Source organism: Oppia nitens, unplaced genomic scaffold (genome assembly GCF_028296485.1).
Source record: "Oppia nitens isolate AA-2021 unplaced genomic scaffold, nextdenovo-longstitch-racon4-pilon3 scaffold3_pilon_pilon_pilon, whole genome shotgun sequence".
NCBI classification, from domain to species: Eukaryota; Metazoa; Arthropoda; class Arachnida; order Sarcoptiformes; family Oppiidae; genus Oppia; species Oppia nitens.
Genome location: NW_026533221.1, coordinates 3,746,150 through 3,768,884, shown reverse-complemented (window position 1 = coordinate 3,768,884; position 22,735 = coordinate 3,746,150). Strand labels below are relative to the sequence as shown.

Here is a 22,735-nt window from a genome sequence, read left to right as displayed (position 1 = left end):
ATAAATTTTGGGTTTTGTAACACAAATTGTAATAAAATATTTGGTATGTGTTTCATCCATATATTTATTATTATTTAATAGCAAAAAGGATGAGCTGAAACATTTAATAAAAGATTGCATATAATTTATAATCAAATTATTGATTTATAACATCAAATAAGCTTATATCTAATAATATATAATTTTATTTACTATATTTATATATATATATATAATTTTTGTTAATTTGTTTTAAAAAATTCATTTAATTTTCATTTAAAATGGTTTTTTGTGTGTAAAAGTATTGGTTCATTGGTATAACGAAATGGCATTTATTTGCTTTATTTGTAGCACAAAGTAATCATAATTGCAATTATTGCTAAACTCTGTCTTAACTTTTTTGTTTATATATATATATAATTAAGTTTAATATCGCGATAACACCGCAGCTCTTACTCTACACTATTTTTTCATACAATATATATAGCTTTAAAAAATATACATAACATAGAATTAATCGTCAATAATAACAAAAATTTAAATAATATGTAATAATATATAATTAATAATATAATCAAATATAATAATAATAATAAAACACAATCAAATTGCGATTCTGTAACTCAATATATACTGATTTATGCATAGTTTTAATTAGACAATGAAATTTATATATATATAGAAAATGATTTACTCTTATATATCTCTATCATAAGTGGTACACAAATAAAACAAATCACAAATGGGATGAAACATTAAAAAATAAAAATTAGATAATAATTAATAAAATTGACATCTTTTCAGTTAATATTTGAGTAGAAAAATAAAAAATTGGAAGACTATAACCTATACTTTACTAACTGTAAGTAGATTTATGTCTAACACAATAAAAAAACTAAAATATTATTTTAAAAAATTAATATAATATAATATATATTTATATATAATAATAATAATAAATGCATTTAAAATATTTAAATATATAAATAAAAATGAAACACTTATTAAAATTAATAAAATTTAAAAATGAGTAATAATTATAATAATAATTAATAATAAAAAATTTGAGTTTCAAAGTTTGTGTTTGAGTTCTAAGTCTTTGATTTTTTTGTTGTTTAAGTTATAATTATATCAAATGTTTTTTGTTTAAAGTGTTTCTCATGAGCTGCTCTTACACTACACACACAATCAATTAATTCAATACATCATTATTTAATGTTATATAACAACAATGTTTAGACTGTTGTGATAATCAATTTGTTATATAATTTGCTGTAAAATACTGATTTGCTTTTGTGTTTGTTTTTAATTAAAAAATAATGTTTTAAAAACTGATAAAAATATTATTAAATATTGAGTAATCAATGGGTGCTAAATGATGTTACCGTATAATTTAGATCATTGATGGGGTGGTATTTGTTGTGTTGGATGTGATGGGACTGTCCAGACTTGAGCTGCGGCGGTCTAATGGCGAGATGTTGGAAATGTAGGTGCGTTGAGTTGAGAAGTCCGGCCAAACAGAGCTGGCAATTGTGTTACTGCCGTTACTGCCGACGGAGTCGAAAGTTGGAGATTCACCGATGCCTTCGTCCGTGTCATACGAGCCGCTGGATATCGATTTGGCGAAACCATTGGCCGCGTTGGCGGAAAACAGTGAGTATATGTCACTCAATTTGTTTTGGTTCACGAAATTAAAGATATCGTTAGTCGATCGGGTGATCAATGAGTTGTTTGAAGTGTCCGAAGCACGCGATGAGAAGGCGCTGAACGGATCCGTTGATGTCTTGAATTGTGATCCAAATCCGTTGGTTGTGTTTGTGGCAAATGGATTATCAATACCATTGAGTAGTGGAGAGTTAGAAAAGTCTGAACTGCTTTCATCGCTGCCATTGCCCGATGAATCAATTTGGCCACCCGTGCGGATAGCTATGTGCGCTTCAATCTCCTTTCTGGCCGTTTCGACGTTATCGGGAAGACCTGTCACTTCAAACACCGGTTCCTTTTCACGACTTGGAGTAATGATATATGTATTGGTCTGTTGTTGTATTCTCTTAATAGTTGCACCTTTAGGTCCAACTACAAGACCCACAACTCGATATGGAACTCGAACTTGAATTGTTGTCTGTCCGGGAACGTTGGCATTAGGAACGGGTCCACCAATTGAACCATTCAGGTTAGACTTGCGCTGAGCCCGTATTTGGCTAAAGTGCTCGGCGGCCGAAAGAATCTCGCGTTTGGCCGCATTCACGTCCTCTTTACGTCCCGTCACCACAAACACCGGTTCCTCGCCTCTGACCGGTGTCTTAATATAAGTATTGGTCTTCGCTCGAAGTGCTTTAATCTTACAGCCTATCGATGACATGGGATGACAGGGATATAGATATTATACATACTGTTAGTTATCTTTCATAACTAATCATAATTTTTATAATGAGCTGTTATGTAACCAAATGAATGATACTTTTTGTATGTATTTAAAAATGCTTTTCAAGCGAGTTATGTATTTAAATGCTTTATATTTATATATTGTATATAATATACATCTCATGCCTCATATCTTAAGTTTTTTAAGCCAAAGTCAACTTCAACAACACATATGTGAAGTCTAGTTGTTGTTAAGCCAAAAGTGTTGGCAAAATAGCAAATTTAGATCACATTTTGAGCTAAAAAAGCATTTAAAAGGAGGGGAGAGTTAACTATGGCTCCGGTGGTGGGCTATAAATGCATCACTTGTGGGGAACTATAGTTGGGGAGAGAGAGATACATGTGTGGTGTTGTGTGCATAGCTTGTAGTGAATGGCAGTGAATGTGTCAATGTATGGCTGTATTGTATGGCTTATGTATGAATAGCTTATGTATGGCTGTCTTACAGGTCGGCCCTAACTCTCAGGCATTTGAGAGACTGTTTTGCTGTTAAGCCCAACAACTGAACCAATGGTTGAACAAAGAAATTGTGGACACAAGACATTCATTAGTATATTCATTATATTATCACTATCTCTGACAATCATTAGATGACAATCATATCAATAGTACCAACAATTTGGTCAACAACTAGAAGTACTCTTAATTTAAGCCAAACATCATATGAAATATGTTTATAATATTAGAGACAAAGCATTGAATGTTTGGCACAAAACACACGCTTTTGCTGTGCTTTTCAAACAATATATTAAGTATTATAAGCAATGCTAACAAAGAAAGGCATGTTTTTATGGCTAACACTTATGACAACTGATTTTTTGGTCAACAATTAATCGGTACATACCTTGTCGGCCAACGATTTCGGCCACGTGTTCACTGCTGGGAACGGGAACACATTCGGTAGTGTTCTGTGACTTCTTGTTGCGATTGTCCGCATCAAATGGTTGACCACCAATGGTCTCATTGCAGTCGCTATCGAGTCCGAAGCGCGACAACTCTATGGCCAACTGATAGGTCCGCTGATCGATGGCTGAGTTTCCATTAAGTGGGCTATCGGTGGTCACGTTGTGATCCATTTCGTACATAAGACTTGCCGGCATTTTTCCCGATAATTATCTTCAAATTATTTTTATGTTATTAATTAAAAAATTTGATTATTATTATTGAGACAATTGATAGACAATTGGTTTGCGATAAAAACACTAAACGATTCTCACTATTAATATATAAATTACTGATAATTCAGTTCAATATATTAGATATATATTTGTTTATAATATAAAATTGTTGTCTTTCGGTATAAAAATATAATTCATTAATAAAATAATAAAAACACAAATTATTATTAAATTCAATATTAATATAAATATAATATATTTTTATATAAATATCGTTTGAAATTAATATTAGATATTAATTGTGATATTAATCGACAGACAAATAGTAATAGTCTTTTACAGACTTAATAATTGGTATAAAAGTATTGATGAGATGGTGTGTAATGTCTTTCAGCTACAGTCCATCTGAATGATTGTTCAGATGGTTTGTGATAGCAATGTCTATAATAGAGTATAGTATGAATGGTATGACAGTCAGTGATGGTGTGACAGTGTCTTCACTGGTCGTCAACTTCAGTCCAACTCAAGCGCCAAAACATTCCTCCACTCTATGTCTTCAACTCTCAAACAACACATTCAATACATCCAATGCATTGACTCCAAAGGCAAGACTAATACTGAAGAGAGAGTCCAACTGTGAGAAAGAAGGAGAGAGAGAGAGAGACTGTGAGAGAGAGAGAGAGAGAGAGAGAGAGGGCTTCGAGAGAGTCACTCAGCTATTGCTTCGCTAACCGGCACTAAAGCCCAGCTGTAAGGGAGGGGCCTATCGTTGCACTACTCATACACTACTATACTCTCTATGCCATTGTCTATGGCTTTCAACTATAATTCATACACAACTTCTCCCTCACTCTTCCAGACTCTACCGATCACTACATTGGATTCGCCACATATTGTCACAGCACTGACACAACCACAGACACACACACACACACACACACACACACACTCATACATACATATAGTCACTGCTGGTATTGTTGTGTTTGTTATGGACATCACTGTTCAGTTCAGAGGTGATGCTGTTATCGACAAACACCTGATTCACAAACAAATATATTCAAAAATAATTGGCTAAAAATTATTAGATTTTCCATTCATTTACTTTATTTTAATTTTAAAAAACTTTTATACATTGGTATTATAAAAAACATAAACTTATAATACAGTATATAATATGATGACTCATAAAAACTAGTTTCATAAGAGATCAAAATGTTTTTTATCATCAATTTTATTGGTAAAAAATTAAGTTTTTTTCGCGCAATTTCAATGGAGAGATATATATAACTAAAAGTTTATTGTTTTCAAATATAAAAAATTATCACATATTACTTAATAATTTATTTATACATATTTATTATTGATTAGATAAAAATAAAAGTTTACAATTAACATTGACTTTTATTAGCTATCAAATACTACATTAATATATGATTGATAAAAATTTGTAATCATTATAATAAATAATAGATGAATATATGAATGAACTTATAGTAGTAATAGTATGATAATAATATAATAACATCAGTGTGTATAATGAACTACAAGTGTATTATTACTATTACTGTAATACTGTATAATGTTATTGAAATTAAAAGTTATTTACATTTTAATATTCAATGTTAGAGACAATCCATTAAAAAACAAAACATATTATATTTGAGATGAATATTCTTGTATTTGATTACAAACCCGTTTTTCACTCAATAAACAAAATAACACATTAATAGTCAAAAGCGATGGCGATATTTAAACTTTATATATACAGCACTCCTTATTTTACTTAGACTTGAATTTTGTTTATTTTTAGTTTTGTTTTGAAAAAAAACTTTAGTAAATATAACATATAGTAATAGTACTGTAAATGTTTTTCTCAATATTTAATCGACTCGTTAAACAAACAAATTTTTAACAACATTTCTAAACAAATATATAATTGTCCTTAAATTTAAAGTATTAAATGTAAGAATAATAATAATAATATTATTATTATATGAGATATGATCTTTTTATGATCTTTTTATTAAACTATAAATTACAGTATAAAAAATAATATCTTATTTTGATTTATAAGTCAAATAATTAGGTGTGTTTTTATAAGATATTACTTAAACTTTATTTTATGTGTTCTTTTATTTTATTTTATTCAACTTTTAATTTATAGGTATAAAAATAAATTACTTAATTTTCAAATCATTTAAATTTTCTAATAGAAACATATGTAATAATTTCTGACACAATAACTCAATTGTGAAATTAATTAATTTATTTAAACTTTTAAAGAGATATGAATATAATGTTGACAAAACAGATGCATTAATGGCTTTATATGCCTAATTCAACGATTCATTGAAAAAAGGTTATAATTTTCCAATTAGTCATTAATAGATGAAAGTGATGGCAATTATGAGAGAGAGAGAGAGAGAGAGAGAGAGAGACGCCCTTTCCTGTGCTGAAGGAATTCTGAGAATACCCCCTATATATCGGTAGAGGAGAGGCCCTCCAAATCTAAGTATTCAAAAATGAAAGAGACGGCTGTTTTTGTGTTGGAAAACATTTGGATTTTAGGTCAATAGATTGGAAGTGAAATTTTCAATAACGAAAAAGTTGTTACACTAGTATTGAGACAAAGAAATTCATATAAATTTCTCTACTATTATAACAACATTTTGAGGCAATTTGCCGAATGCCGACCAAATGCTCATAAAAAAATGTTTTTGTTATGAATAGTAAAACCTAACAAACAAAACACAGTTTTTATTTATGTTTTTGAAATGTTATCCATACTTATAGCTGTTAATTATAACTATTTTTTTTACTTATAAACAACATAAAAATTATTTGTAAATAGGTAGTCAAATATTAGACTAGATTTAGAAACATAGTTTTTTAGACTATTTTTTAGATAAAATAACTGAAAACATAAACAACTGATCATTGATAGCATATATATTTTATTGTTAATCTTTTTTACATTTTTATAATCTTTTTTACTTTAAAATCTCTATGAATTTTTTAGCGAAAATAATTTTGTTTTGGTTTAAATTTCCAAAATCAAGTAAATATGGGGACAAACCAGGAAAAGGGAGACAACAATAACAATATAATTGTGTGTTTACTACCAAAAAATAAGAAGTATTGTTGTGTGAAATACAAAAATAGAGGGGAACTACACTTTTTTGTGAAAAACTTTTGGATATTTTAGAAAAAGGACCGCAATTTGTCCCAAAACTCATAAAAATAAAGTATTTATAGTAAAAGGTATTTCGCTTTTTAGATGGACTGAATTTTTCGAGTGTTTCAAATTTTTAAACAGTATTTTAATTATATGATATGCCATGAGATATGCTTTGAATATGATTACATAAGTTTTGTGTGTAAATGAGATAATATTTCACAAATAAGATGTTTAAAATGTAATATATATCTACTAAGCATTAACTAAATAACATGAGTTAAGAGCACCTATTTTTGCTGGTAGTTTATGGTTGTGTTATATCATATAACTTACATGTTTACCCTTAACCCTCCTTTTAGTAGCTTTTTCTTGTAAATCATAGTCTCTCTCTCTCTCTCTCTCTCTCTCTCTCTCTCTCTCTCTCTCTCTCTCTCTCTCTCTCTGTGTGTGTGTGTGTGTGTGTGTGTCAGTGGCAAACTTTTATGACGTCCGCTCCCAAACCAAGTAATTTAAGAGCGCATTGAAGCAAACTTTCAAAACTTCTTTGAAATCATATTTTTCAATGATTATACACTAGTATTGCCTGCAAATGCATTCATTCATAGGTTGAGAATCGGTGTCGGCCTTGAACTGACTGAACCAACTCAGTCAAAGACTTGATCCTAGCATCAGAAGAAGTCGACAACAAAGAAGAGTCAAACCTAACCAATAGTCTGTAACGAGTCTCAGTCTACCAATACTACCAACACTACCAACAAGTTTTTATATCTCTCTTTCTTTCTCTCTTTCTTCTTCTTATTCAAAACAACTCTCTTTTACTCACTGCCTCAGTCACTCACTCACCCATACACACACACACACACACACACACACACACACACACACACACACACACACACACACACACACACACACACACACACACACACACACACACACACACACACATACATACATACACACACATATCGTATATACCTGAGTACATACATTGAAATTATGATACATTACATACACTACAATCCTGTTGAAGACATACCTGAGCTCTTTGAAATACTTGGTTATTATGTTAGTATGGAGTGATAGGTGAGCAAAGGAAAGTGCGTACATTGAGGACAGTCAAGGGGGACAACCCGTGGGCTTATTATTTCACTAAAACTGAGATCCGTTTTTAGAAACCTAAGGTCTATGAGAAAGAAATGTTTGAGTTGTGGTACAGGTCTTCAACTACTGAAACCATTTGTTTAGGTTATAGTTATAAATCTATAGCCAACAGAATTCTTGTGCAGACAATAAATCAGTGGTAGAGTAGTGCAGGTGAAAGACATACCGGTCTCTCCTCTCACCTGTGCTTTTGTGGCCATCAATATAATCGGAGAACTTCTTTGTTGTGAACACACACACACACACACACACACACACAGAGAGAGAGAGAGAGAGAGAGAGAGAGAGAGAGAGAGAGAGAGAGAGAGAGAGAGAGAGAGAGAGAGAGAGAGAGATTCACATTACAAATATATGCCCCAAAAATAGTTGCATTTCTATTGTAAACATATTTCTTTTTATCAATAGTTTTGTTACCATTTATTTTAGGATCTTATTTAATATATGACATTATTATATAAATATAAAAGAAAAATATATGGATAAATGTTTTTGTAAATTTTGCAAACAAATTGTATTTAAATGTTTTTTTTAGCAAAAATAAAGTCTTGACGTATGGGCTAAAAGTAAATGTTTGCATCAAAATGTTTACAGAAATACAGTATATATATTACAGTATATTGTATAACAAAAATGTATGTACCATGCTTATATTTTATAATCATTAATTATAAACAAAACTAGTTATATATTGATTAGTAGATTAGTTTTATGTTATTATAAGTTATAATTTATAACCAATATTTAATAAATTCAAATACGAAACCCTATTTTATTAAGTTTGCACTTAAATTAGTCCTAATTTTCATTACCATAACTCTGATCTTAATATTTATACCAAAACTTATTATTATTAATAAAAGCTTTTACAGTATAACGCCGTTGTTGTCATTAATTTTAAGGTCACTTTTTGAAAGCTTTTGTCCCAAACATCAATAAATTGAGGTTTTGAGAGAAATTTATCGACAAAATTGTAAGTATTTTTAATTAATAACAGGCGGTTGTCATTATAATAAAGATTTCAAAAGTGCTTTAAAGCTTGAATATTGTGTTTGTGAGTCTGTATTTTTAAGGTCACAATTAAATTTATTATCAGACGGACAGTCATATTACAAATTCACTTTTCTTATAATATCACATTTATAGTAGTAGTAGTAGTATTAGTAGTAATATATTAATAAGAGTGTATATTTAGCCTTCAAATTGTTTGCTAACTTTTTGTGTGTTAATGTTTATGAAAATTATATATACTTTATATACTATATATATAAATCTTATCTTTAAAAGAAACTAAAAAATCTTAATTTTTTATAATTTAGTTTATAGTTAGTTAACGATTATTGAAGAGTCGTCGCGACTTAACAAAGAATTAACAAAACATTATTTTTTTACCAATAAATTAATAAAACCGATATTTAGTTGGACTAAAAATAAGGTCAAGGAATTGGCATATGTTTACATCAAATCATACATTGAAATATATTAATTATTATTTTATAATATATGTATTTTATTGAAATTTAAATGTCTGGGGCTAACAATATTGCAACAAAAAAAAATAACATATTTTTGTTTAAAAAAAATTAAATAAAGTAAAAGCAGCAGTAATATAAAATAAACAATTTTAAAACACAAAAAAATCATTGATTTTATCCAAGTTAAAACTTTAGTATAAAAAATTTGAGTAAAAGTAAAAATGTTTTTTTAATGCTATAAGTTTGTTAAACTCGCAAAATCTTGTTTCTTATAAATTCCCGATTAAATAATAGAAATATATTTATAGGTTTTTTTTAAAAAAAAGAAAGAAAGATTATATCTAAATAATTTATTTAAATACTTTTAGTACAATAATATTGACCAAAATTATTATAATATTAAAATATCTAATTATCAATTTTAAGCATTTAAAGCATTTAAAATTTGTTTAGCAAATAAAAACTTAATAATAACATACAGTACTTTATACATAGTATTACATACTAAAAATGTAGCGATAAGACTAAAAGTTGTAAATAATAAAAAATTAATTTAGTATTATAATTTTTAAAATTTTAACTTTTTAAAAATAGCTAATTATAATGCTTTAAGTATATATATAACTAAATAAAACAATTATTAATAATTTAACGAATAATTTTTTTTTTAATAATTACTTATATAAACAAAATAAACTTTTAAACTTCAAAACGTTGTTTGTGTTGAGTTTATGTGTTATTATTATTATTATTATTATTAATACTGTATTGTATTAAAAGTTGAATTTTGTTTTTCAATTATTGCAATCACTTATAAAATATGAGTTTAATACTAATAATATCAACAAATTGTGTGAAATTGTGGCCAAAAAACACATCAAAAACTTTTTATTCAATTAAATCACAATATTTTCATACATTAAATATTACACAATTGAAGTCATGCGCCGGTATTTACCGACAATTGTCGGTCCAAAATGTGACCAAATTTTTTGCGTCCGCCAAATATGTCAACAAATGTAGTAATAATAAGATAGAAATGGTTTGCAAAAGATATTTAAGTGAAGACCGATCACCGGATGAGTCCAAGAGTAACAAAACCCCACTTTTAATGGCATTCAATCCAATAGTTTTGCCAAACCTTTGGTTTAAATGCAAAAACTTTATTACAATTAATACAATAATTCGTCCGTTTTTTGACAATGACTTTACTATAGATAAGTTGATGACTGGAACCAAACAGGTCTCATATCTTCATTGAATGATTATTTCGACACAAATTTATTGTCCACTAATTCCTATGTCTTTATAAAATACAGGCTTTGGTTCATATATCCAATCGTTTAGCCGACGGTGACTTGGATTCACTCAATGGTCTGGTCAGTGATGAGGTCTGTATAGCGATAATATTTGACACAAAATGTCTTAAAACTAATGACAGACTATGACAGGCATTGGATGAGATCCGACAAAACTACCCGAAATTGGACGCCAGTCAGAGACAAGATTTGCGGATCGATTTGAATGACATTATCTATTCATTTGTTCACACAATCGGAATCATTATGAATGACAGTAATTGAGTGACAATTAAATGCTTTTTACATTTCTATCACTTTTTTTGTTAACTTATTATAATTCCTATTATTCTTGATTTTCAAAGACAATGATCGTTGGGTGGAAATAACAGTTGTCTTCTATTGCTTATATAAATATCAGTCACTCAAACAACAGCCTAATCTATCATTTGAAGAGTTTAAAGAAAAATTTGGTACAAATATTATTATTTGTAACTATAGGTAAGCCAACAGTTATTGTTCTTCGGTGTCATAATTTTGTCTTTGATTTTCATAAGATTTATTCGTGAGTACACTAAAGGTGTTGAAAGTGAGTGGACAGTCAACCAATTGGGACACTTCCACAATAAGGGAACCATTGACTGATCGTTAACATTTGAACTCAGTTTTTTAATTATAAATATTTGAAAATAATTGTTAAATACGGTATTTATATAATTAATAGATATTTATTGAAATGTTTTATCATTTTGTCTGTAAATTTTATTTTATTTTTGTTGTATACTAAGTATACTTACAATTGTGTAACCAATTGTGTATAAGTGGATAATTAGGATCTGAATAAAAATTTTAAAGTTTTAAGATTTTTTATTGTCATCTGATTTATCTCTGTTTTCTAACTTTTTCTCGAATTTTTCAAACTCTTTGGCGGCCAATGAATCTAATTCGTCGCTCACCTTAAAGGATAATCAAATCAAATAAATTATTAAAACTAATCATTTAATTGACTAAAATATTCAAATACCTGTTCAACGTTAACAACTTCGGGTATATAAAATTGTAACATATTTTGAATACCACTCTTCAGTGTAACTATAGATGATGGACACGAAGTACAGGCGCCTTGAAGTTTAAGTTTAACGGTTCCGTTTTGAAATCCCTATTCAGTAATATCGATAATAATTTGTTAATAAAAATACAATTATTTTTTATTTAAAAAACATACCATAAACTTGACATCTCCTCCGTCTTCTTGAACTGTGGGTCTGATCCGAGTTTCAATCAGTTCCCGAATCATTGCTACCGTTTCATCTTCAGTATCGTCGCCCACTTTATCTAAAGTTAAATAATTACAATAATATACTAATGAATGTAATCTTCTAACTCATCAAATATGTGGCCATAAAATACCTGTTTTTTCAGTGTCATCACTGGTTTCACTGACTATGGGCAGTCCGGTAGCGAAGTAGTCCATAATCGTAGCAAATATTTCGGGTTTCAATAGTTTCCACTCGACGTCGTCGTCGATTTTGGTGACTGTAATAAAATCGGGACCAAAGAATACGGCGTTCACTCCTTCAATACGAAACAACGCTTCAGCCAATCGGGACCTATTCATAGCTGACTTGACATTTGGAAAATCGATGGTTCCTTCAGTCATTACTCTAACACCCGGAACAAACTTAAGACTATTAGGGTTTGGCGTATCTTCCGTCTGAATAAACATAGATCTGTCTGAAGATGAAAATAATATATCATAATTGGATAACAAAATATTTGGACACTTCTTATTATGAATAACTAAATTGTTTACTCATTTGTGTCACTATCTTCAGCTGTCGATCTTTAAACAATATCTTCTTCGGATTCACTAACGAATGAAGTTGTCGTTTGACAAGAGATTCACGAGTCGCCGGCCATCGGTTGTCGGCCGCAGTCATGGTTTTATCGAAACTATTGTTATACAAATAGCGCACCACTGAAGTCACCCATCGCTGACACGGATGGCCACCAGTGAAAAGCCGACGGCTTTGTTGACATTTAGCAAACATATCTATTATTGACGGATATTATTGCTCTCATGTGTTGACTATTTATGTAATACTGTATTAGTAATAGACATAACTTTTTTGTAAACATTTTATTTATAATAGTATTTACAGTTTATTTGCTGAACTCTCTCATAGAGTAACCAAACAATGTATAGAAAATAATATATTGTTTTCAATCATGTGTTTGACAACAAAAAAATAATAAATTATTTTATGTTAATTTAAAAACTTATTATTAATTTGATAACTTTATTTAGCTAACATAAAACAAACGTACCAAGGTACAGTATATGTATAATTTGAATAAAATAAGCATTTCAATTGCATTAAATGATTCATTCATACTTATTTTATTAACTTATTTTAAGTTGATTTTTTAAATAATTATTATCACTCATTACTATTAAGATTAATTAATATCATAAATACATTAATATATTTAATAAATATCGTAATTAAATGGCATTTTTAAAATTAATATCTCAAACTCTAAAAATAAGTTACCAAAGAAAGTATAAGTGAATCAAGTGTTGAATTTAAACTAAAGTAGATTTAATTTATTCAAATTAAAGATATGATGATCTACCTTGGCACGTTTATTTTTTTAAATAGTTAAAATAGTTAACAAGGTTATTTTATTTTAAAACAGTTTTACTATTGCTAAAATTTCAAAACATGTTTTAATAATTTTTAAACTACTACTCTATATTGTAATATAATTTTTAATAAAGTTATTCCCATAAAAACGGGTTTAATATTGTATTTTGTCATCGATTTTATTTGAAAAGATTTACATTAGTTTATTACAATTATTATTAATTATTATTTAATTTACTTAATTTTATGTGCAATTGTGACAATAAATAAATATCAACCAAAACATCGATCTGACTGTTGATGATGACAGTCAACGATAAACATTTAGAGGAATAAAGTCAAAGAACTGGACTTTATTTAGCATTAGTCACGAATGCTATCCAAAGATATGAAACCAAGTGATGATACAAATCAATTGTAGACTTTTATCTTAATAATTGTATACTTTGTTAAAATAAAATATTTAACTCCTTTATAATTACTGGTAATGTTATTAAATTAGATGTGTAACTAAATAAATAAAATTATAATTTAAATAAATGTCAATTATTGGTGATAAAAACTTTATTAAAATTAAATATACTGTAGAGACAAATGAAAGCAAATTTCATCACCGATTCGTAATTAATAAAACATTAATTAAAAAAACCAATGAATTGCTTTTCATGTAAACTAATCATCACTAATGCAGTAATACAAGAGATCTCATTATTTGTTAATAATTATAACAAAAAAAACAATTACGGTATTATATTTTATTACAATTAAATTAACATTTAAAATCAGTATAAACTTAAATCATAAAACCGTTAGTTAAGAAAATTAAATTATATTTATATATATATATAAATAAAATACTTGAAAATTAGATTTATGGCACAATCGATGAAAAAATATATAAAAAAGAGTTAATTTTTTAAATAAAATGATCGATTGTTTTACAATCAATTGTCTTTCAACAACAAAAAATCATTTTTTCATAGAAAATAAAAACATAAAATAAATTAATTATATCTAATAAAAGATAAGAGAATGAGAACTTCAGTATTGAATTATATATTTAAAAAATTAATAAAATTTAATAGTATCTAAAAAATCAAACATTGGATGCATAGCTAAGTTCATTAAAAATATTGTTCAGTTCTTTCTCCCTAATCATCGATTGTTTTGTTTTATTATTATTAAATAAATTGCAAAATTCACTAATTCATAAATAAACTTTTTTTTACATATTAAGAATTAAAACTAAAATACATTATTATTATTCCTAACAAACATTTAAAGACTATATATATATGTTTTGATTTTTTTGATAAAATATAAATCTCTTTAATAATTATACAATATTTTCACTTTTGTTTTAAAGAATATTATGGAAATAAAAACCACAAAACATATAATTTATGTCCTGAATGTAAACATGTCTTTGTTTTTTGTATCAATCATTTGATACAATTGTAACGATTGTACTAACAGTTCAACTGTTTTTTAATTATCATTAGAATCTTTCGTCTTTATATTCAATCTTCTTGTGCTCGAAAGCAAGTCTTTCCTCTCGGATCCGTTCAAAACAGTCGAAAAGGAAAACGTGCTGTTATTATGAAATAATTAATTCAGACAAAACATTACACTAATAATTATCAGATATATACTGACTGTACTTACATATGGCGTATGGATTCTGACGAATCGGGGCTTTTTGTCGGGTCTGTTATATTGGAAAGCAAATGCAAGGCCCTCCTCATCGATCTCCCACTCCTTTATACTGTCCCAACTAAAGTCAATTACTTGCGACTAAAAATATATGAATCAATGGTTAGAAAACGAAAAATATATAATATATCGGATTTATGTTTATAAAGATAAAACTCTTACCTCAAGTATACCATCATCTTTACACGCCTGCAGTTTAAAACAGGGAGTGCCTATAGTAGCGATCACATGTCCTTCTTTACGAGCATCACATGAGCAATGGGGGAATGATAGTTCTCCATAACCATCCAGAGTTCGGACCAACTTTAGGTACTATAGAGGTAATGTCGATCACAATTTCATACAATAGTTAAAATTAATATTTAAATTTGTTTTAAATAAATATTTTTAAAGACCTCTGATTTTTTGGATGAATCCTGAAGAGCTTTGAGTTCATAGAGTTTATTTCCAGGTCTTATCTGACCCTTATTTACATCATCCACAGCCTTAACACAAATATTATTAATATATAAAAATATATTTCAGTAAAATTAGTAAATTTTTGTACAATATATGATATAAAGTGATTAAATACCTGCCAAAAGAAGAATGTTTCGGCCAAATCGTCTCTACTTAACTCAATCTCTTTGGTTAACGTGAATAACCATTTCTTAATGATAAGACAGGTTGAAGCAGCGGTCGAGTAGTTTTGAATATAGAGTGAGTGCGGGTATTCATTGCGAGACAATTTCCGTTCAAAGCCGTACTCAACGATTTCAAATAAAGCAAAATAATTGAACAATGATTTGTTTAGACCGGTCTTATCGAAGGCCACTTCATAAACATCAACTGTTGTACTATTTTTCCGTATGGTTACAGATATTGTATTCTTATCGGGCAATAAAATCTTCAGATCAACTGGTGCTGAGTTCGTACCCTTTTAAGTGATTGCAAAAATATTATCATAAATATATATATATCTCAATCAAACACTGAACATACGTGTTGATCATCAAAGTCAGTCAAAAACTCTTGCATTATATCGCATTCAGCGATAACACGAACGGCACAAACTTTTTCAAGATATTGCTCTAAACCTCTACGTCTTGTATCCAATTGTTGGTCGGACAGAGAGAATGGCCACTTTCCCGGCAGTTTCGGAAACTGAAAGTCTGGAAACTCTTTTTTAAGATTAGTATTGAGATTAACAAACTCCCGATATCTTCGTGAACACAGATGACGGCCCGCCATATATATGTTGAACACAACGTATTTGTCACCATTTCTTTCAATATAATTATAATCTGGTATTGATATGGGAAGCGATCGCTTTTCGCTATAATCTAAGTATGAATAGCTCGCAGTGTCTTCATTAGGCTCCAACTTCTCGGCCTCCTTTCAAATGATTAAACATATCATTAAACAAACTATTATATCAAACAATTATATACACAAAAACAAATGACTCACTCTTGGCGTCACTGATATGACTGTAAGAGTTAGTTTGTCTCCGCCGCTCTTTATTAGATCCACAACTGTTGACAAAACAAAAAGTTCAACAATTAATTCCTATAATTTTTAGTATTCAATCAGTGGTCAAATACCCTGTTTATGTGTAGCGCCCTCAACATTGATACCATTGCTGTCAATTAAACAATAATTAAATTAATGTCTTAAATATGATTTATTGCAAAACTACTAACACTTCCAGTATTCGGTCGCCTTTACGAATGCCGGCCAACTGTGCGGCGCCCGACTCAAGAACTGCCGATACGCTGTGGACACGAATAGACAATCAATAAATATGATATTTGATACCATCGATTGTCATTAAAAACTGAGTCATCACTTACTGTTGAAGAGGTGCATACAGTTCACCATTAATACTACGAAGTGGTCCGCCTTCGGACACCTGTCCTCTCACATTAAAACCGAAACCCGTGTCTGACTTGTGAATGCATACGACTCGTGGTCCGTATGGCGGCAGTGGCCGATCGTTGCGGTCATCGGAATCACTTTCGGCCATTTGTTTGGTCAATACATTCACAACTTGATTGGCATTAAAATCAATTTAAATGATGAGTTGTTTGCTGTCCACTGATTGTCTTAATTATTGGTCACAAATATAGAGTATATTTGATAAAAATTAATTGATTTTATTTGTGATAATCAATGGTATGATTGATGATAAACATCGCAAATAAAATCAGACAACAAATTATTACTTTATTTTCAAAACATTTAATATAATAATAATTTAAAAAATAAAATTCAATATAAAAAACACTAAAATCAATATAAATTTGAGAAACAAATTGTTGGTATGTTTTGGACAGCAAATGATATCATCAATTGATTAGTGAAGATAACGACAATTTGTTGACCAAAACAATGGACTCAAATGTTTTTTTGGTCACATAATTGCTGTCACAGTCATCACAACAACTAATAAACTGATCCCAAAACAAACAAACAAACAAATCAATTGGTTATCAGTTTTAGTGTCCATTCAGTGACAAAATCATTGATTGATTTGTTGACTGACTGTCTGTCTATCAAAACATTGACAGTCAATGTGTTGTCTTTCACTCTCTCTCTCATTGATTCATATGATTTGTGTGTCAATAGTGGCGCCAATGGTGTCAATAGTTTTGTTAATTAATATATGAAATACTATTATCAATGGTTTTCTACGTCAGGTGTCGTATATATAGTCAGTGTATCTAATGTTTAGACTATTATAATAGCAGTGATGTTGACTACAGACTAACGATAAACGAGTCAAACAAACAAATCTAATGAATCAATGAATCAATGAATCGATCAAATGATATGTATTTCTAAGGCTTTCTCACAAAAAACCAAACAAAACGCCCATTAAATACATTGAATGGCTTTTAATTTGTCAACAAATGTTTTGACAACAAATTAAAGTCAATTATTATTATTATTATACAACAAATTGACGAAACATTTAATTAATTAAGTAATAAATAAAAAGTTAATTATTTAACACTTTTATGGATTTATTTATTTCCAAATGATTTTCAATTATAATATTAATATTAAAGTTATATTAGTTTTTAGTAAAAGTCCCCAAAAAATATCCTATATTTGACTACACCTTAAAACCAGTTGTCGGCCTCCAAAAGCTACCGGTGCCACACAAACGGTATATATAATTTATATATACATATAATACACTTGTTTTGAACCGATATATTGACCTCATTTGTGGTGCAAATATCAACAAATAAGTAGTCATTTCTGGTCTTAATTTTTTTGTTGCGAAAACAATGACAACACATAATGATCTTCATTCATGTATTGACTTGAAAATTGCCAAAAAATTTTACGACATTGAGTTGGACCACAAAAGTCGGTCAAAACCCGTGCGATGCCAATGGTTGACCAACTCGTGAGTCGACAAATGTAAGACTTATAACAACTTTATCGGTCGTCACTGAACTAAACGTTTGATGAAAACGGAACAGTCATGTAGTGGACAACCAACTGATCCGTTGCCGATCAGATCTATAACCAGAGCTATAACCATAAGAAAATGAGTCCACAATTAAGTTGAATATGAAATTGAATAATATTTTATATTATTTTCATTTTGGTATAAATTAAACTATATTTAAATGATTGTAAATTAAAGCTAAAAAAGTTTAAATAAATAAATTAAAAATTCAAATGATCGATGAGATCATTATTTAATTTACATATTATTTATAACTAATTTTTTTAATGGATGTTTGAATTTTGTATGTAAAATATATAAATAATTAAGTAGACGATACCATAAAAATGTAAATTATTTTTTTAATAGCTACAAAAAATGCAGTATTAAAGTAAAAATTGTTTGAGAAAAGCATTTAATTTAATTTAAAAATAGAAAATTTCTATTAAAATAAAAATCATTAAGAATAATATTTTACACATAAAATACTTGAAATTTTATTTTTTATTTGCCAAACACATGGATAACATTTAAAGGTATTTAAAGGACATTTAAATTACTAAAAAAAGTGATGAAAGTCAAGAAGTTTCAAAAAAGTCTGTAAAGATCTGTTAAACCATTTGAAAGGACGCAGACTCAAGACATCAATCATTTTTGAGACATTTATCGATGTTTTTCTCACTCAATGAATGTTTGCTTCAATATATAGCAAACATTTTGTGTGATTTAAAAACATCTTTATATTATATAATGTATGTAAAGGTGTTCATAATTGACATTACCTTTAATATTATAGTTTCCATTAGAACTCTCATCAATAATAACAGAATATTATGATTTCATAATCTATTGATATACAGAATATATATATAAGAATATTTAATATGATATAAATTAGTGAATCAATGTTTATTTATATTAAATATAATAATTTAAGTTGAAATATATGACATTTGTTTAAATGATTATAAATTTTGGATTAATATAATTTATAAATGCAAACCATTTCATGGATTGCTGATTGAATTGGTATCAAATTGTCGGACGACATGCATAAGGAATGCCCGGATTAAGAGAAACATTTGACTGTAGTTTTTCAATGTGTCGGACAGGAATCAGACGAGTATTTTAAACATTTGATGACATTTTAACATATCATTTGTCTAACTATTTAGTAATATATGTTCTCTTATCCTATACTACCAGTGCTGGCAATTCGTGTTATGTCACAAACCATTGATGCTTGCAGTCAAAGACCAGTACAACATTCTGTGTCTCGGTCTGACTGGTTCAGGGAAAAGCACAATATTAGCACAATTAGTCGGTGAGAACACCGATAACATCCAACCGACCAATGGGTTTAATATTAAGACACTGCCTATTAAAGGGATAGTTGTCAGCATTAAAGAGTTGGGTGGTTCAGGAAGAGTACAGAATTTCTGGAATTATTATTTTGCAGACAAGAATGCTATTATGTTTGTCATCGACTCTGCTGGAAGTGATGAAGAACTGCAACTGGCAAAAGAGACACTCAAGAGTGTCTTATCAAATGCACGCTTAAGAGGTCGGCCGTGTCTTGTGTTGGGCACACACAGTGATATATCAGGATCTAAGTCACAACAAGAATTGGAATCACTCCTACAGAACGTAATGCAAGGATTCAAATGGCAAGTAATGATCTGTTCTTCATTTGACAGACAATTGATTCGCAAAGCATTTGAAACACTTATTGATATGATTGCTGTCAGCGGACAATAACTAATGTTATTTTTAGTGTCATTTTTCAATTGTTATTATCATTATTTATTAAATTATATACTCAGTAGTTGTTGATTAACTTATAATAATAATAATAAAATTTAATCTACAATACAATATGGATTAACTAAAGTTGTTTTAATATAAAATTACATTTTATTATTCAACGTATTTCATTCATATCTATGGATAATATGGTGGATATTTAAAGTCCATCTTAGGTCTCGATCTGATATGAGGTATGGGAAGCGCTTCCTTATGATATTTGAATATCTTTTCCCATAAATGAATTTGTTGTCGTTTCTTAACAAAACTGCTCACATGATTTGAATACTTTCGTCTCAATGAATAACCTAATTCTTGAATATCCCAATCGTCTCGGTTATCAGCACTCAGATACGGCCGAAGCTCACAATAATTCTCAAGTTGTGGCTCACGAACTAAAAACTATTTACAAAAATTTTTATATAAGATTATTATTATTTTTTATTTAATTCAGTTTAATATATATATAAATATAAATGAATAAAACCCTTACTTTAACTAATAGTTTGATGACCTGATCGTTGACACCAACGAGCTGTCCGTTTTCATAGCTATCGAAAAGCTTGAGTTCACCAGAACTCCAACAGATGTTACGTAAGGCATTGGTGTCGACATCACTATGAAAGCTGTGTGTATTGAGCTGATACACATAGAATGACCAGAACTGGCCATCTGTTATGATTACATGTGTCACCAGAGGATAAGTCAATTCGTGATAAGTGGTAAAACCAAGATTAGAGGCCAAACTATTGAGCCATCCGAATGAAGACATAATAGCCATTCCGTCCAACACTTGTTGGTCGTCGCCAAACGTTTTTTGGTTTTTAATTTCGCGTATTTTCAAGTCGTGACGTGAATGACAAATAAGATTTGGAAAATCAAATCCATTGGAGTGATTGCACCAAAAACCGGGTAAATTAGTAAACGTATGTCTTTTCATTTTATAACCCATTGGAATCAATTGGTGTTTATATTCAGGAATTTCACTTTTAGTACAAATATCATCTTCGGGTGAAATTACCTGAAAAATAACAGAGCACTCAATTAGCTATTATTACTGTAATTGTTATTAATCGCAAATTAGTTGTCGACATACTGGAGGTAATGGTCTCTCACTTCTCAATTGTAACGGATGTAGTCCTTTGTAAGTAAACTGTTGGTCCATATTATCCATATCTTTAAACCACTTTTTCTTACGAAAAGGTATGGGAAAGCTATTCATCCACCAACTGCTACATACATAAGCGTCTAAATCAGTCTGATATTGAATACCAGAGAAATATTATAGAAATTATAGCCAATTTAAACAATACTTAAATAAGATATAAAAATCATTATTCAATACCTGAAGATTTGACAAATGAATGTACTTTGACTGAAGTGCTTTGCGTACAATTGCAATGCAATCGTGTATAGTATCCTCTTGAGCACCAATCTTGACGCGATCTTCACTGAGCTGATCCAAATCATAGTAACATATATTTGGAACAAATGATGTCTTAAACTCAATCGATGGCGATCTTTGTTTAGTTTGAAATAAATGCAAAGCAATTGAGTCGAGAATCTGACGCTTGAGCTGATCGTCGACAATATGGTCGACATTCATCTGATTGTAATCAAAGGGCAAATGACCAGAAATGAGATAAGTTCTTGTAATATACTGTTGTAGTGGCAGAGAGTTATATTGACACACAACCGGCTCCACGAAGTACGACAAATGTCTGTAATGTTTGCAAATTTCAAACTCCTTTTGCTGTGCCGTCGGCAACCTTTTGATGGACTCATACCATTCGAGCCGAAAGTCTTTTTTGAAGCCCTCTCTCGTCGGGTCATTCAGTGTTGGATATTCGGGTGTCTCAGACCAGTCGGTATGCTTTTTATCCTCTGTATTGATATTAATAATCCATCGATACCTCCACCACGGCTTCTGTAATATCCATTTCTGATTTTGCGGTAAATGGTCGGGAAGATAACTGACGGGCCGTTTGGCCGCCCTTTCCTGGACTCCTTCCGTTTGGGTCGACGTAAACGATGAGGTGATCGACTCGTTGGTCGATCGGGAGGTTGTCGTGTCAGACAAGTGTCTCATTTGATTATAACATTTGTTGACAGCATTTGCGGACAACAATCGACACTCTGTTTGCACTAATTTTGTGATCATTTCATTCAATAAATGTGTTTAAAAAGTGATAACAATTTCATTGAATTTTAATTCAAAAGTTTTTATACAAATATTTACAATATTTCTCAAAAAGACAAACACAAGCCATGAGTTTAACTATCATTTTGTTAGTGACATCTCATGTCTTAATAAAACTAATCAACAAAATTGTTTCAAATATTTTATTTTACTTAATAGACTGTATTTCAAAAACAACTTTTTAATTGAAAATTTTAGTTAACATTATTTTAATTATTTTAAATAAGTTTGAAGTATTTTTTTACTTAAAAATTATATACTATATTATTAAAAAAATATATTGAATTTCAATT

General features: G+C 29.3%; 6 protein-coding genes across 7 annotated transcripts; 2 read left to right on the top strand and 4 right to left on the bottom strand.

Moving 5' to 3' along the window:
* Window positions 1-990: 990 nt before the first annotated feature.
* Window positions 991-3,732, bottom strand: LOC128958928 (RNA-binding protein MEX3B-like). Its single transcript, XM_054304891.1, has 2 exons — window positions 3,248-3,732; window positions 991-2,328 (listed from the first exon to the last, which is right to left on the bottom strand). The coding sequence occupies exons 1-2, from the start codon at window positions 3,501-3,503 to the stop codon at window positions 1,373-1,375; spliced, it is 1,212 nt and encodes a 403-aa protein (XP_054160866.1). The 5' UTR covers window positions 3,504-3,732; the 3' UTR covers window positions 991-1,372.
* Window positions 3,733-10,126: 6,394 nt separating this feature from the next.
* Window positions 10,127-11,344, top strand: LOC128958616 (uncharacterized). The gene is made up of 5 exons (XM_054304503.1): window positions 10,127-10,581; window positions 10,658-10,729; window positions 10,790-10,913; window positions 11,002-11,137; window positions 11,194-11,344. Exons 1-5 carry the CDS (start codon window positions 10,159-10,161, stop codon window positions 11,279-11,281), a joined length of 843 nt encoding a protein of 280 aa, XP_054160478.1. The 5' UTR covers window positions 10,127-10,158; the 3' UTR covers window positions 11,282-11,344.
* Window positions 11,345-11,392: 48 nt separating this feature from the next.
* On the bottom strand, window positions 11,393-12,813 carry LOC128958615 (NFU1 iron-sulfur cluster scaffold homolog, mitochondrial-like). Of its 2 annotated transcripts, XM_054304502.1 has the most exons (7): window positions 12,797-12,813; window positions 12,450-12,725; window positions 12,047-12,370; window positions 11,862-11,971; window positions 11,661-11,795; window positions 11,537-11,592; window positions 11,393-11,472 (listed from the first exon to the last, which is right to left on the bottom strand). In XM_054304502.1, exons 2-7 carry the CDS (start codon window positions 12,685-12,687, stop codon window positions 11,466-11,468), a joined length of 870 nt encoding a protein of 289 aa, XP_054160477.1. In that variant the 5' UTR covers window positions 12,688-12,725; window positions 12,797-12,813; the 3' UTR covers window positions 11,393-11,465. The 2 variants fall into 2 exon arrangements, with proteins under 2 accessions (XP_054160477.1, XP_054160476.1); XM_054304501.1 differs by lacking the exon at window positions 12,797-12,813 and having other exon boundaries at window positions 12,450-12,761.
* Window positions 12,814-14,668: 1,855 nt separating this feature from the next.
* Window positions 14,669-17,735, bottom strand: LOC128958613 (sorting nexin-27-like). Its single transcript, XM_054304498.1, has 10 exons — window positions 16,830-17,735; window positions 16,680-16,751; window positions 16,581-16,618; window positions 16,447-16,511; window positions 15,979-16,371; window positions 15,572-15,913; window positions 15,393-15,482; window positions 15,160-15,309; window positions 14,950-15,078; window positions 14,669-14,875 (listed from the first exon to the last, which is right to left on the bottom strand). Exons 1-10 carry the CDS (start codon window positions 17,000-17,002, stop codon window positions 14,783-14,785), a joined length of 1,545 nt encoding a protein of 514 aa, XP_054160473.1. The 5' UTR covers window positions 17,003-17,735; the 3' UTR covers window positions 14,669-14,782.
* A 1,711-nt stretch (window positions 17,736-19,446) lies between these two features.
* Window positions 19,447-20,197, top strand: LOC128957833 (ADP-ribosylation factor-like protein 15). The gene is made up of 2 exons (XM_054303647.1): window positions 19,447-19,562; window positions 19,646-20,197. Exons 1-2 carry the CDS (start codon window positions 19,500-19,502, stop codon window positions 20,195-20,197), a joined length of 615 nt encoding a protein of 204 aa, XP_054159622.1. The 5' UTR covers window positions 19,447-19,499.
* Window positions 20,198-20,224: 27 nt separating this feature from the next.
* LOC128958612 (28S ribosomal protein S30, mitochondrial-like) lies at window positions 20,225-22,506 on the bottom strand. Its single transcript, XM_054304497.1, has 4 exons — window positions 21,588-22,506; window positions 21,339-21,500; window positions 20,736-21,263; window positions 20,225-20,644 (listed from the first exon to the last, which is right to left on the bottom strand). The coding sequence occupies exons 1-4, from the start codon at window positions 22,401-22,403 to the stop codon at window positions 20,381-20,383; spliced, it is 1,770 nt and encodes a 589-aa protein (XP_054160472.1). The 5' UTR covers window positions 22,404-22,506; the 3' UTR covers window positions 20,225-20,380.
* Between the last annotated feature and the right edge of the window lie 229 nt (window positions 22,507-22,735).

Bases quoted from the DNA above. Each gene is read 5' to 3' on its own strand.
- LOC128958616 (XM_054304503.1), top strand. From the start codon at position 10,159: ATGAGTTTAATACTAATAATATCAACAAATTGTGTGAAATTGTGGCCA. The intron at 10,730-10,789 runs GTCTGTATAGCG...AGACTATGACAG, and splicing joins ATGGTCTGGTCAGTGATGAG to GCATTGGATGAGATCCGACA. The intron at 10,914-11,001 runs GTAATTGAGTGA...TGATTTTCAAAG, and splicing joins CGGAATCATTATGAATGACA to ACAATGATCGTTGGGTGGAA.
- LOC128957833 (XM_054303647.1), top strand. From the start codon at position 19,500: ATGCCCGGATTAAGAGAAACATTTGACTGTAGTTTTTCAATGTGTCGG. The intron at 19,563-19,645 runs GTATTTTAAACA...CTATACTACCAG, and splicing joins GTCGGACAGGAATCAGACGA to TGCTGGCAATTCGTGTTATG.
- LOC128958928 (XM_054304891.1), bottom strand. From the start codon at position 3,503: ATGCCGGCAAGTCTTATGTACGAAATGGATCACAACGTGACCACCGAT. The intron at 2,329-3,247 runs GTATGTACCGAT...TGTCATCGATAG, and splicing joins CGAAATCGTTGGCCGACAAG to GCTGTAAGATTAAAGCACTT.
- LOC128958612 (XM_054304497.1), bottom strand. From the start codon at position 22,403: ATGATCACAAAATTAGTGCAAACAGAGTGTCGATTGTTGTCCGCAAAT. The intron at 21,264-21,338 runs GTATGTCGACAA...GTTATTTTTCAG, and splicing joins GTGAGAGACCATTACCTCCA to GTAATTTCACCCGAAGATGA. The intron at 20,645-20,735 runs GTAAGGGTTTTA...TTTTGTAAATAG, and splicing joins TCATCAAACTATTAGTTAAA to TTTTTAGTTCGTGAGCCACA.
- LOC128958615 (XM_054304502.1), bottom strand. From the start codon at position 12,687: ATGTTTGCTAAATGTCAACAAAGCCGTCGGCTTTTCACTGGTGGCCAT. The intron at 11,972-12,046 runs GTATTTTATGGC...ATTTAACTTTAG, and splicing joins TGATGACACTGAAAAAACAG to ATAAAGTGGGCGACGATACT. The intron at 11,593-11,660 runs GTATTTGAATAT...TTATCCTTTAAG, and splicing joins AAGTTGTTAACGTTGAACAG to GTGAGCGACGAATTAGATTC.
- LOC128958613 (XM_054304498.1), bottom strand. From the start codon at position 17,002: ATGGCCGAAAGTGATTCCGATGACCGCAACGATCGGCCACTGCCGCCA. The intron at 16,372-16,446 runs GTGAGTCATTTG...ATCATTTGAAAG, and splicing joins TCATATCAGTGACGCCAAGA to GAGGCCGAGAAGTTGGAGCC. The intron at 15,483-15,571 runs GTATTTAATCAC...ATTTGTGTTAAG, and splicing joins AAACATTCTTCTTTTGGCAG to GCTGTGGATGATGTAAATAA.